Below are 14,161 nucleotides of genomic sequence, written 5' to 3'. Positions count from 1 at the left end.
CCACCTCCCCTGAGATCCCTCCCCAAGCGCCATCTCTCCTCGGACCCCCTCCTCTCTCCCGAATCCTCCACCTCCCCTTATTGCTAAGTGCCATCGAGTCGGTTCCGACCCACAGCGACCCTGTATAGGGTTTCCGAGGACAGCTGGGGTGAGCTTGAACCGCTGACCTTGCAGTTCAAACAGCTTTACAATCTGACGCCTCATACCACAGCGCCTCCCCTCGGACCCCCACTTGTTTCCCGAGATCCCCCACCCCGCACCCCCCGCCTCTCGGGAAACCTGAGTCTCTTCCCCCCTCTCTCTGCTGACGCCCCGCCTTTCTCCCGAGACACCCCCTCCCCCACCTCTCCTGAGACCCCCGCCTCCCCTTAGCCCTCACGTCCTGACCCCGAATGGGAAGAGGGGGAGATGAGGGGCCCGCGGCTCTTACCACCCCAGCCCTCCTTCTTGCCCCTTGTCCCTGGGAGTTCCTCCCGCTGAGAGGAGAGAAAACCCGGGGGAGCCACAGATGGCCGGGGAACGCTTGCTGAGAAACTGAAAGACTAAAATGGAGAGAGTGGCAGGGAGGAAAGGAAACGGGGCCATCTGCTCGCTTGCTCTCCTTCTCAGGTGTCTCACTTCCCTCTCTGGTGTCTCCTCAACTGCCTGCTCTCAGCTGGGAGCGATCTTTCGCCTCGGTTTGCACACACAGCTTATCCCTAGCATCTCATCTCATGGCCCTGAACGCCATGACACATCTCCATTTCACCCCTGCAGCCAGTCCTGCCCTGAGCTCTGACTCATGTTTCCAGCTGCTTCCTCACATCTCTGCAGAGGCCTCTCACAGGCACCTCCAACTTCAAATGTGCAGAAATGGCTTCCACGTTTCCCCAAATGCAGTCCTCAGCATCTCAGTTAAGGGTGACTCCAGTGTTCCTTGGGCTCAGGGGACCATTTTAGTATGTTTTAAAAATGTAGACTATTACATCATTTCTAAGTAGTTTTTGTTTTGTTTTCAAATGTAAAAGTTATTTAGTCTTATAATTTTGTTACTTTGCCTCATAATCTTATAGTTGGAAAGCGCCCCAGGATTCTTCAAGAGCAGTGGCAGAAATCTCTATAATCAAGTTTATTCTACCTCTGCCTAAATATCTTCAGAGAAAGGGTAAGTCGTCATCTCAAAAGGCAGTCTATTTCTAAGTGTTTTAAGATGAAATAAAGAAAAAATAAGATGTTATTGGAAATAGGCAAGTTTCAAAAAATCCTTCTGGTGTGAGACAAAAAGGACTTTAAAGACCCCTTTGATCCGATCTCATTTGTAGTCTCTTCACACACCTGCCCTGCCACCCTGGCCTCAAATGCCTTCACAAACCACTCTCCCTCCCTCAGCTCTTTGTTTTGTCATCACCTTCTCAGGCAACTTCTCTAACCCCCATGTCAGTTTCCTGCCACACCCTCACCTCCACCCTAGGTCCATAATGCCTGCTGCCTTCCCTTCTGGATCCTGGTGACCGCTCTGCCCCCGGGGAGAGCAGAGAGTCACAGGTGAGAGGTGTGTTGAGCTGGTCTCTCAGTAGGCTCAGCCTTGGCTCCACACTAGAGTGCTGTGGCATTTTGCAAGTACAGTCGGGCCTTCTGTATCCTTGGCTCCATGTCTGTGGAGTAGCCCAAACCCAGATTGAAAGATATGAGGAATTAAGTGGTCAAAGCAGTCCCACAGAGGCTGAGGGGGATCATAAATGCTGTTTACATGGGCATTGAAGTAGGTCTCATAAGTAATTTGGTTATTGTTTCGTGCGATCAAGTTTGTTACTGGAGGATGTACATACGTTATATGCAAATATAAAAGACTTGAATGTACTCTGATTCGGGTATTCACGGGAGTCCTGGAACTAATTTAATTTTCCCACCCCCAAGTCACTGAACGATGATGACTCTGCAGTCTCCCCAGAGTCTCATCAAATAGCTGGAGTGGAGGCCATTTTCAAGAATGTTTAATCCCCCCAGGTGATTCTAATCTGTAGCCTGTATTGCGCACAAGGCTCTGGGTTATCCATTTCTGAGGGTGAAACTATTCCCTGATTCAGAGTAGTTGAGGGGAATTGATTCGGCCTGGAGTGTGATGTCATGGTTAGTCTGGGACCCGAAGGAGAGGTCAGTTCAGCAACTGAGTATGAGCTTCACCAGGAGGGGATGTTTAAACTCCTGTTGAGCTCTGCCTAGGAGGTTACGGGGCAGTGGGCAGCAGGGCCCCCCGTCTTTCCCCATGTTGAGGTCTTCCCTGTGTGTGTGGCTGTGGCTCTGGTATGTTGATTCTAAGAATGTAACCGCATATATTCAACACTCAGGATTGACTTCTCAAGATTGGTCTTACTTAGAAAGAAGCCCAGAGGAGGAAAGAAAGAGGTGTCGAAATGGCTCTTGCCCAGGTAACTCTCATATTCTTGTCGGATGGAATAAGATGCGGTTTTCTGCTCCCAGCTTGGAAACTGCTGGGTTCCGTGAGTCAGAACTGACTACATGGCAGTGGGTAGGTGAGTCATAATCTCAGTTGGTGATTCTGTCCTCTCCTTCCTGAAATGCTGTTCAGAGAATTTGCTCATCTCCTCTGACTGTGACATGTCCTGCCTGACAGGTTGGTTCACACTCACCCAAGGCCTTCCCTCATCCACTCTCTCCTCCACGCTGAGTCCATCTCATTGTGCCCAGTGAGGTGGGACTTGGGAAGAGGCTGCATTTGGGGAAGTATCTTGGGAAGTGCATCACACCAAGTCTGGTTGGGAAATGGGTAATGGACCCCTCCTTGAGGACGGGGTGGGCAGCAGGAAGGGGCCCTGGGATGGCATCTGGTTGTCCTTTCAGTTCTCTGGACCAGCAAGGAAGAAACTTCACATTTAATGCTATATTGAAGTGGAAGTGGAAATGGAAAATTCTCGTTAAAGAGACTGAGAAGGGAAATCCTGCTGTACCTGATTTGCTAATACATTCAAAGCTAAATAAGTTGAGTAGTACTTTGAGAGCAAAAATGTAAATCATTTGGTATTCTGTGGAATTTTCAGAAGCAGATATGTGATAGAGAATATTTTATTTCATAATTGGTTTCAAAACACTGAATCAAACTGTCTGTTGAAACTAAGTATCTTAATACATGTTAATGAGTTTATAATAGGAAGAACAGTAATTCATTATGTATGTGTGTGTGTGTGCACGCATAATTATAGAACAGTTCCAGGCTCTTGATCAAGTTTTCTCAGGAAATTTTATTAATTTAATTTTTTTTTTTTTTTTTTTTTTTTTAAGATTTAATATTTGAGTCCTGGTGTGGCGTTGTAGGATAAATACTGGACCACAAGGTTGTTTTGAACTGAAACGTCAGTGGTTTAAACTCTCTAGCTGTTCCTTGGAAACCCTCTACAGGGTCACTATGAGTCAGAATTGACTCGATGGCACTTAAAAGATTTAATATTGTCATTTATAATAAAATGACAGTTGGGCATATAGTCTTAATACCTGATCTTCTTTGTAAGTTAAAAAAAAAAAAGTTACATTTTAAATAGCTGGTGGCTGGCTATGTTTTCAGAAAACATGATTGGCTTAAATGGGCACTTCCAGTGTTTCCTTCTTGTTAGGTGCTGTTGGGTCAGTTATGTGATCCTGTGCCCAACAGAACAAAACACTGCCTGGTCCTGTACAACCTCACAATTGCCATGTTTGTGCCCGTTGTTGCAGCCACTGTTTTAATACATCTGATTGGGGGTCTTTGCTTTCACTGACCCTCTTCTTTGCCAGGCATGATGTCCTTTTGTAGGAACTGGTCCCTCCTGATAACATGTACAAAGCATGTAGATAAGTCTTGCCATCTTCACTTTTCAAGGACCATTCTGTCTGCACTTCCGATCAAGACATTTGTTTGTTCTTTTGGTAGCCTGTGGTACTTTGACTTACTAGCCAACACCATTATTTAAATGCATCGTTTGTTCTCCAGTCTTCCTTATTCCTTACCCAGTTTATGCATGCATATGAGGTAATTGAAAATACCATGGCTTGGGTTCATCTTAATCCTCAAACTGACATCTTTTCTCAAATATTTTTAAAAGGTCTTTAACACCAGACTTGCCTAAAAGCAATATGTGTGTTTGATTTCATGAGTACTGTTTCCATGAGTGTTATTTGTGAGTCCAAGTAAAATGAAATCTTTGACAACTTTAATCTTTTTTCTATTTATCATATTTTGTATTGGCCCTATTTTGAGGATTTTTGCTTTCCTCACATTGATGTGCAGTCTACTGAAGTCTGTTCTTTGATCTAAATCAGCAAGTACTTAAATCCTCTTCGCTTCCTGCAAGCAAGATTGTGTCATCTGTATATTCCAGGTTTTTCATTAGACTTGCTCCAATCCTGAAACCGTGTTCTTACAATCCAGCATGTCAAGATTATTTACTCGACATACAGATTAAATGAGCATAGTGAAAGGATACAACCCTGACACACACCTTTCCTGATTGGAAACCATTTTGTCTCCTCGCATTTTGTTCTAATAATAGCCTCTTTATAGATTGCTTATGAGCACAATTAAGTGTTCTGCCATTCCTATAATGTTGTCGATAATTTTTCATTATCCATACAATTAAATGTCTGCATTGTCGTAAAGCACAAGTAAACATCTTTCTGGTATTCTCTCCTTTCAACCAGGTTCCATCTGATGTCTGCAATGATATCCTTGGTTCCATGTCCTCTTCTGAATCCAGCTTGAATTTCTGACAGCTCCCTGTTGATATATTGCTGCAGTGGTTTTTGAATTATCTTCAGCAAAATTATACTTGCATGTGATATTTATGATACTAGGTTACTTCTGCATTCCACTGAGTCACCTTTCTTGGGAATGGACATAGATAACGATTTTTTCCAGTCATTTGGCCAGATAGTTGTTGTCCACATTTCTTGGTACTGATGAATAGTGAGCACCACTAGCACTGCATCGCTTTGCTGAAACATTTCTGTTTGTAGTCCACCGATTCCTGGAGCTTTGGGTTTTGCCAGTGCCTTTAGTACAGCTTGGACAGATTAATTCAGTACCAGCAGCTCTTGATATCATGCTCCCCTTTGGAGTGGTTAAATATCCACCAGTTCTTTGTGGTGCAGTGACTTGGTGTTGCTTCCATTTTCTTTGGATGCTTCCTTTGTCATTCAGTGCTTTCTCCATGTTTGGTGCCATGGAGTTGGTTTCCCCCTCATGGCAAACCTATGTAGAGTTTCCAAGATTAGCTAATTGGTTTGCATTGGCAACCTTGTGGTTATCCTAGAGCAGAATGAATCACTCAGTATTATGACTGAGGCTTGACTTTTTCTTCAGTTCTTTCAGCTTGAGAAATGCGGAGTATGTTTTTCCCTTTTGGTTTTCTGAATCCAGGTCTTTGTACATTTCATATAATGCTTGCTATAGCTTCTCTATGTTCAAGTGTAGGTGTCAGAGTCTGTTCACTGACATCCATTTTGGTCATTTCTTTCCTGTCTTTTTAATGACTTTTTGCTGTTTTCATGTATTAAATCACATGAAAACTACAACTCCTTTGGTCTTCGGTCATTAAGTTATTGCGAATCAAATCTGTTCTTGAAATGGTCTCTAAATTCAAATGGGATATATTCAGTAGGTCATGTTTTGGCTCTCATGGACTTGGTTTAATTTCTTAAACTTCAACCTTAACTTGTTCTTGTTAAATGTCATTGAGTCGGTACTGACTCATGACCCTATGCACAACAGAATGAAACACTGCCTGGTCCTGGGCCAACCTCACAACTGTTGCCACACTTGAGCCCATTGATGCTGCCACTTTGCCAATTCATCTCGCTGGAGGTCTTCCTCTTTTTCTCTGACCCTCCACCTTACCAAACATGATATCCTTCTCCAGTGACTGGTCCCTCCTGATAATATGTCCAAAGTATGAGACGAAATTTGGCATCCTAGCTTCCAGGGAGCACTCTGGCTGCACCTCTTCCAACACAGATCTATTGGTTCTTTTAGCAGCCCATGAGAAATTGATGGCATGATCCACAGTGGGCTCCTGGCCTTGTTCTGGCTAATGATACTGAGCTCCATCATCTCTCTCCAGAGATGTAGTACATTTCATTCCTGTGTGTTCCATCCAGTGAGGTCCACATGTAAAATCACCGTTTATATTGTTGAATTCATTTACAATGAGTAAGTTGTTAGTCTTGTAATATTCTTATCATGTGATGTCCAACATAGTTTTTGTTACTAAGGCCATAGTTTCCCACTACTGATACTTTCTCTGTTTCCAATGTTCACGTTCCAATCACTCATAATTATCAATGTACGTTAACTACATGGTTGATCAATTTCAGACTGAAGGGGTTGGTAGAAGTCTTCAATTTCTTCATCTTTGACTTTAGTGATTGGTGTGTGAAATTGATTAATAGATATTAATTGGTCTTCCTTGAAGGCTTATGAATATTATCACAGCATTGTTCTTCAGAACAGATGTTGAAATACTCTTGATGACAATGTAATGTCATTCCTCTTCAGTTTATCATTAAATTACATGATTGTCTGATTCAAAATGACAATTTTAGTACATTTCATCTCACTAATGCTTAGAATGGAGCCCTGGTGTGGCACTGTGGGTTAATGCGTCAGCCTGCAAAGCCGTTTGAACTGCAAGGTTGGTTCAAGCTCACCAGCTGCTCCTCGGAAACCCTATACAGGGTCGCTACAGGTCGGAACTGACTTGACGGCACTTAGTAAGAACAATGCTCAGAATATCAACCTTTATGAGTTCCATTTCATTTTTGATGACTTCAATTTTCCTAGATTCATTCTTTGTACCTTCTACTTTCTGATTATTGATGTTTGCACGCTGTTTCTTCTCATTTTGAGTAGTTCACTATCAGCCAGTGAAGCTATGCGCAGAAGAAGGTTAACTCCTTTGAGAAGGCAGTTCTCCCCAGTTGTATTTTGAGGGCCTTCCAACCTGAGGGGCTCATCTTTGCACTATGTCAGACAAGGGTCATGAGATTTTCATTGGCCAACCTCTCCTTCCTAGTCTTAGTCTGGAAGTGCTGCTGAAATCTGCCCACCATGGGTGACGCTGCTACTGCTATTTAAAAGACCAGTGGCATAGTTTGCAGCACTACAGTGACACACAAGCCACCACATTATGACAAACTTAACATGTGAAAAAATTAGCACCAGAAAAATCACCCACCTTTTGTCTTTCTTTATAAAACCAAAATATTAAGATGCATTTGACTTCACACTCTGAAGCAACATCCCGATAGTCAACTTCAAGGAATACCACTTTGCCGTACTTGTCAGAGGGAATGATAGGCTTGGTCATTTTTCAGATCCCGTATCCGGTTGCTGAGAAGTCAGCTGCTGTGCATTTATTTTCAGTATCATTCAAGGGTACCTGCAACTCTACTTGGCTTCAGTCCATTTTGGCCACTGGGGTCTGACAAAGAGTAAATGGAACCAGATTGCTGGGCAGAGCTTAGACTTTTCAACAAGCTTTTAATGCTGTGTCTGGGTTTAGCTGTTCCGATTTGAAGGTTCAGTTCTGAAGTTTAACCATCTGGATCAGGTTCTGGCTCTGCAATTTATAGCTTTTTGACCCAAAGTGAGAAGTTTAGAGTGTCTATGATACAGTTCTCTTGTCTCCTTTGTAACGTGGGGACACATTTCTCTCATGGGCTGTTACGCCGTTAAATTCATACACATAAAGCCTACATGGGAAGTGTTCCAGACTCGCTTGCAGTTATGACCATCCTTATAATACTTAGATTCTGACCTTCCTTTAAAGCCACAGTGAACTTCGTCATCCCTAAAGACTCCACTCCTGCTCTGGCTCATCGAGCAAATGAATATTAGCTACTTTGGGTCTGTGACGTAGTATTTGGCACTAATATATACACAACTCTTTGTTAAATATTTTTTTTGTATTTGTATATTTTATCTGATGGAAGTATATAATAAAACAAAATTAGGGACATACATAAAACATCACTTAGAGATCTTTCAGGATACTCACTGTAATTTGGTCTTTACTTAATACCTCTTTCTCATTTTGTGTGAAGATTAGAACGCCCATGCTAACTTGGTGTGAGATATGCTTTTTATTGCAGGGAATATTGACATTCAGGGATGTGGCTATAGAATTCTCTCAGGAGGAGTGGGAATGCTTGGACCCTGCTCAGAGGGCTCTGTACTGGGACGTGATGTTGGAGAATTACAGGAACTTGGTCTCCCTGGGTGAGGATAACTTACCTCCCAAAGTCAGGATCTGCCCTTGTGTATCTTTGCATTTTTCCTTGTGAGCTCTGGGATCCCCTGCCTTGTCTGATGTAATTTAAAATCCCTGTTCTTAAGGCAGAGATTGAAGTTGGTTCACAAATGAAAAGCTTCATAATGCATTGTCCGAACTTTACCTGCCCTTTCCTTCTGATGATCTACTTCAACTAGATCATTGGTGATTCTGGAACTTAAGTATGCACAAAACCTTATGACTAAGTTTGTTTTTTAGATTAAACTTTTTTTTTTTTTATGTTTTATTGTGATAGTTTACATGGGAGAACATTAGCTTTACATTCATCTTATCATATATTGTTTGATTGCCATGGTTACAGTCCCCTCCATGCATCATCAACCAACCAAAGGGTATACCCTGCAAGTCCGTCCCCCCCCCTTCCTGGGTCTAGAGTTCCCAGCTGCTCCATCTCTCCACATCATCCTCCACATATCTTCTCTACCTCCTTCTCTGGGTAGGGTCCTGCTCTCTGCTCTTCTCCCTTGTTGGTCCCAGGGACCTCCGCTCCTGGACTGCAAAGTTAATCACTCCCCTCCTTTTGCTACAAAACATCTACCTTTACATTTCCAACCCTCACAATCAGTCCTGATAACAATTATTCACTATTGTATCACAGGAGACCTATCCCCATCTCCTTTCATCAGCCCCACCTAGACAGATTAGATACTACTCAGTGGAGGTTCTGCCTTCCTCCATGTCCTCTGGATCTAGGCTCCCTCTTGAAGGCTTGTAAGCCAGTCACTTCTTGCCTTTGTAGCCCCACCATTTTGGGTAACAATGTCCAAATTGCCCATCCCTGTTTACTCTGTATGGAGGGGGTTCCTGACTAGGAAGAAAAATCTGGCAGTTGACTTGGGAAAGCCAGCCAGTGAAGACCAAATACGTGACAAGGGTTTGATCATGTGCATGAGGCTGCCATCTATAAGGGGCAGCTCAAAAGCAGTTGACAGACACATCGTCTGTTTCATCCTTCGGTCCTAATTGAGGACCATATCTTAGTCTTGAAGACGTTTAACCTAGAGTTCATGGGTAGAGCCGCTCTTAAAATACCCACAAAATGTGACCTGTTTAATTTACTTCTATATCATGTGTTGGACATAAAAATATAATTAGCTGAACATGAAAACAGACTCTTCTGGGTTTAATTTCCCCCTAAGTTTCTGTGGGTTAATGGCACTGGACTGTAAAGTCGCTTTGAACCGTAAGGTCAGTGGTTCGAGCTCATCAGCCATTTCATGGAAACCCTGTACGGGGTTGCAATGAGTTGTAACCGACTCATTGGTACTTGACAACAAGTTTCTGTGAGTTTTGCCTCTGAAACATGTTTTTTCTTCTAGTCCTTACTATCAGTCTCGGCATTTTAATTGGAGCCTTCAGTGCATTTAACTGTACCCTCCCCACACCCTAGTTATTTTCATAAGTGCATTAGCATCGTTTTCATGTTGCTTTTTAAAAAGTTAGTGTGCTTACTAAAAGATCTTGAGGAGATGTGGATGGCAAAAAAAACCAACAGGCAATTCAAACCCACCTTTGAAACCCTGTACACAATTGCTGTGAGTCAGAACTGACTCCACAGCATTTAACAACAATTTACGTAAAAAAGCAGTTTAGCTGTTGTCATAATTTATAACGATCTGAGGTGATCCTTGAACAACAAACACGTGTTTAAATTGCTTGAGTCCACTTAAATAAACTACGGGGTAAAATGTTAATCAGTACCACATGAGCAGTTCATGGCTCCATTAAATTGCTTATTGCAATAAAAGTGGTCTCACATTGAAGTGTGCTCTTCAGCACGTTGATGGCGGTACTGTAAACCCTGAATAGCACCTCAGGAACCATCTAAAGTGCCATTGCTGTTAAAAGCCATCAAATAGGTGTAAACTTGCAGTGACCCTGTACAGGGTTTCTGAGGAGCTTGCAATTCAAAATGACTTTATGGTTGAGGGCCTGTCTTACAGTGCCACACCAGGACTCCAAAGTGCCACTAGTGATGCAGAAAGGGTTCCCAGGCAGCAGCAAAGTCTTGACATTTCAAGGACAACATAAAATGCTTGGCATACTCCCTAGAGTGAGTGCTGCAGCTGCAGTTACCCACCATTAATTTCAAGATCATTAATCCAGTGTGAGGCCTATTGTTAGAAAGAAAAGGGGAAGGAGACTCAAGAGGCCATTGCTGTTGGCTGCCCCAGCAGGTGTGGAAAACTTGCATTTCAGTGAAATTACTTTTTATATCTCAAAGCTTTTATATGGGTGCAGTATATAACACATACGTAAATTATGTGTTAATGTTTATTAAGGCTTCTGGTCAATGGGTAATAGGGGGAAAGGTGTAAGACAAGTGTTGTTAGGTACCGTCAAGTCGATTGTGACTCATCAGGACCCTCTGCACAGCAGGGAAACACTGCCTGGTCCGCGCCATTCTCACAATTGCTGTGTTCCAGTCCATTGTGGCTGCCACTTGACAGTACGTCTCATTAGGGGTCTTCCTTCCCCCACTTTACCAAGTTACTGACTGAAGGTTGTAGAATTCTTTATTTTCACCTTCACTGACTTTAATGGTTTGTGCATAAATATGTATAATAGTGCCATCAAGCATATTCTGACTCATGGTGACCCTGTATAGAATTTCTGAGGCTGTATGTATGCCTTCACTGGAGCAGAAAACCTCAGTGTCGCACAGAGTGACTGGTGAGCTTGAACCAGCTATCTTGTGGTTAGCAGTCAAATGCTTCTCTTACAGTCGGTGTGCTCCTGGTTTTCCTTGTATGTGTATGCATATTATCCTATTAAAGATAGCATTGTACTTCAAGACCTTGAAATGTTCTTGACAATGAATGGGACACCATTCAGCGTCAGTTTTGTCTTTCCCGGCTCATTAATTCATGTGATTGTTCCATTCAAAATGGGCAATACCAGTCAATTTCAACTCAGTAATGCCTGTGGTATCAATTTTTGTACATTCTGTTTTGTTTTTGATGACTTCCAATTTTCCCAGTGTCACACTTCGTACACTTAACATTCCAATTATGGATGTTTGCAGCTATTTCTTAGTTTATTTTTGCTTCATTAACAGATGAAGCGCTTTAAAGCTTTACTCCATTCCCTTCATTAAGGTCAACTCTGCGTTGACCCTATTTTGAGTGCCTTCTAAGCCGAGGGGCTCATCCTCTGGCATGATAATCAAACAGTGTTCTGCTTCTTTTCATAAGGTGTCACTGGTCAGCCATTCAGAAGTGGTCTCCGTCTCCTTCCTGCTCTGTCTGGAAGCTCAGCTGAAACCTGTGCCCCATGGGTGACCGAATTTGGTCTTTAAAATACTGGTGGTATAGCTTTCAGTCAAACAGCAAGCCACCACAGTGCAACAAACAGGAAACAGACCAACATAAAACAAATATCAAAATAGCTGAATTCCTTCTATATCAGTAATTAGTATGGATGTAAATGAATTACTTTCCTGCTTATAGGCATTAGACTATGAGTAGTTGAGTCTTTGGTAGTCAAACTTGTGCGTGGGCTTTGTACTGTTCTGGGCATCAGAATCCTTAAGGTGGCCTCTGTGCAAGGTGAAACCAACTCAAGTGGCACTTAATAACAATAACAGGAGGTGTTGAAATTTTGAGCTTAGGTAAATACTTTTTTTTTTTCCTTAATTTGTGTTCGGTTTCTAGTTAAAAGGATTATAGTTAAAAGAAATAATGGAACATTTGAGAAAATTGGGTGTCTTCCTTGTGCAGAGACCTTGCTAATCCTACATGTTACTCCAGTTTCTGGGTGTGTGCTGCAGTGGGTTTTGAGATCAGACTGTTACAAAGATCTTATTAATGAAAAGTCATGCATGGTGGTTTTACAGTTGCCTTTGTACTTGTTTTTTTTTTTTTATTATTATTTTTATTGTGTGTAGATTTGAGTTAGTGTCTAGTCGGCCTGAATCACTCCCTTTATTTTCTTTTAACTTTTCGTTATGAATTGAATGAAGGTTTTCAGAACAGATCATCACTTTTACAAGGGTGCGTCAAAAATGATTTGCACTCTCGTTATATTAAAATGCTGTCCTTGTCCATAGCTGATGACAACATTGAGCATGCATGTGAAATGTTTCTGTTGTGAAATGTTTCTGTTGAACAGTGGATTATGTGGCAGTGGTCACTTGCAAATCAGTTATGGTTCTGCCTATAAAATAATCCACAACAGACTTGGGTTTTGAAAAATCTGTGTGAGATGGAACGGAAACAACTCATAGAAGATCAGAAGCAGAAGTGTTTGGACATCTGCAAACAAAATTTGGACCGGTACTGGAAGGGAGGCCAAAGTTTCTTTTAAAAAAGCAATACTGGATATGAGACATGGATTCATCACTACGAGCCTGTGAGTAAATGGCAGAGTATGGAATGGAAACATTGTCAGTTACCGACCAAGAAAAGGTCACAAGTCAACTGTCAGCTGGAAAATTGATGCTTAGTTTTCTAGGATTCTCAAGGGGGCCAGTATTGGAACACTCTCAGGGAAAAACTAACACTCACGGTACATTACAGTGAGTTCATTACAGTGAGATGCTCACTGGAGAGCTGAAGCCTAAACTTTGGATTAAATACAAAATACTGCTGTCCAAGAGTGTTGTGATCTTGCAGGACAATGCATGTCCACACACCTCTGCCCACACTGTTGACACACTGTAAAAATACTGTTTTGAGGTGTTAAAGCATCCTTCCTATAGTCCTGATTTAGCTCCATTGGATTTTCACCTGTTTGGTCTCCTGAAAGTAGCTCTTTGAGGACAAAAATTCACCTCTAATTAAGTGAAGATAACGGTGCATTTGTGGTTCTCAGCTCAGCCTAAAATTTTAAAATAAGGGACTAGGAAAGCTTGTTGACAGATGGACAAAGTGTATTGCAAAGCAAGGAAATTACGTCAGAAAATGATGTATTTGTCTTTTCTTAAAAAGTTGATTAAATTCTACAGCCAGAGTGTGGATAATTTTTTACTCTCCCTTGTTCTTTGCTTCATTACAATGATTGCCATCCCCTCCACGTACCAGCAGTTAACAGTATTTCTCTCTATACACTTTAACTCCTGTCTCCCACTACCTTCAGCTTTCCTTTGCCAACCTTCCTCTTATTCTGTGTGTTACCTGCTCTGTCACCTTTGTTAACATGTGTCTACTCTCGACCCAGTGAATAATCCCTCCTCCCCCCACCGGTAACCACCACAGAATGTTCTTTCATTAAGAAAATCTTTTCTTAACTTTTTACAACAGTGTCTCATATATTATTTGTTCTTATGTAATTGACTAATTTCATTCAGCATAATGTACTTCATCCAGATTTATTTGTTGATTTTTGTTGTTGTTACACATAATTATCTGAGCTGAGTTCATTTTGTGAGCTTTCATTTTCATTTTTGTTGTGTTAATGTTTACTAAAACTTTCTGATTTTCCTTTTTTTAAAAATTTTTTTCTTGTGAAGATACATTTGTTTTCTTTGAGGTTACCCTGTAATTTATTAATTTTTAAAACCGTCTGTTTTATCTTGAAATTTTGACTGTCTTGACATTTGGAAGTTCTGTATTTATACTGTTCTCTTTTTTGGCTTGGTGGTTGACTTCATTATAAGTTGATATCTCTGGTTCCCTATTTTCAGTCTTGTACATTTGTTTCACTTTAAATACTTCTATGTCTGGATTAATTTTTGGATGGTGTTGTCATGTATGTTAATTACATTTTGTTGTCTGCTGTCATTGATTCTCAGTCCAAATAACATCCTTTAGTATTTTTTTTGTAAAGTTGATCTTGTTGCATTACACATTAAAATTTCTTTTTATCTGGTTTGTTGTTGTTGCTAAGTGCCGTCGAGTCGGTTC

At 41.6% G+C, this 14,161-nt stretch overlaps 1 protein-coding gene across 1 annotated transcript in view; it reads left to right on the top strand.

Moving 5' to 3' along the window:
- LOC102831121 (zinc finger protein 160-like) overlaps window positions 1–14,161 on the top strand; it is a 21,366-nt gene that overhangs the window by 734 nt on the left and 6,471 nt on the right. Inside the window, exon 2 of the mRNA XM_006868325.1 lies at window positions 1,451–1,524. Within this exon, the coding sequence (XP_006868387.1) occupies window positions 1,451–1,524 (74 nt within the window). The remainder of the gene's footprint in view (window positions 1–1,450; window positions 1,525–14,161) is intronic.

The sequence above is a fragment of the Chrysochloris asiatica genome, unplaced genomic scaffold (genome assembly GCF_000296735.1).
Source record: "Chrysochloris asiatica unplaced genomic scaffold, ChrAsi1.0 scaffold00116, whole genome shotgun sequence".
Taxonomy (NCBI): Eukaryota; Metazoa; Chordata; class Mammalia; order Afrosoricida; family Chrysochloridae; genus Chrysochloris; species Chrysochloris asiatica.
This window is presented reverse-complemented; position numbering and strand designations above follow the sequence as displayed.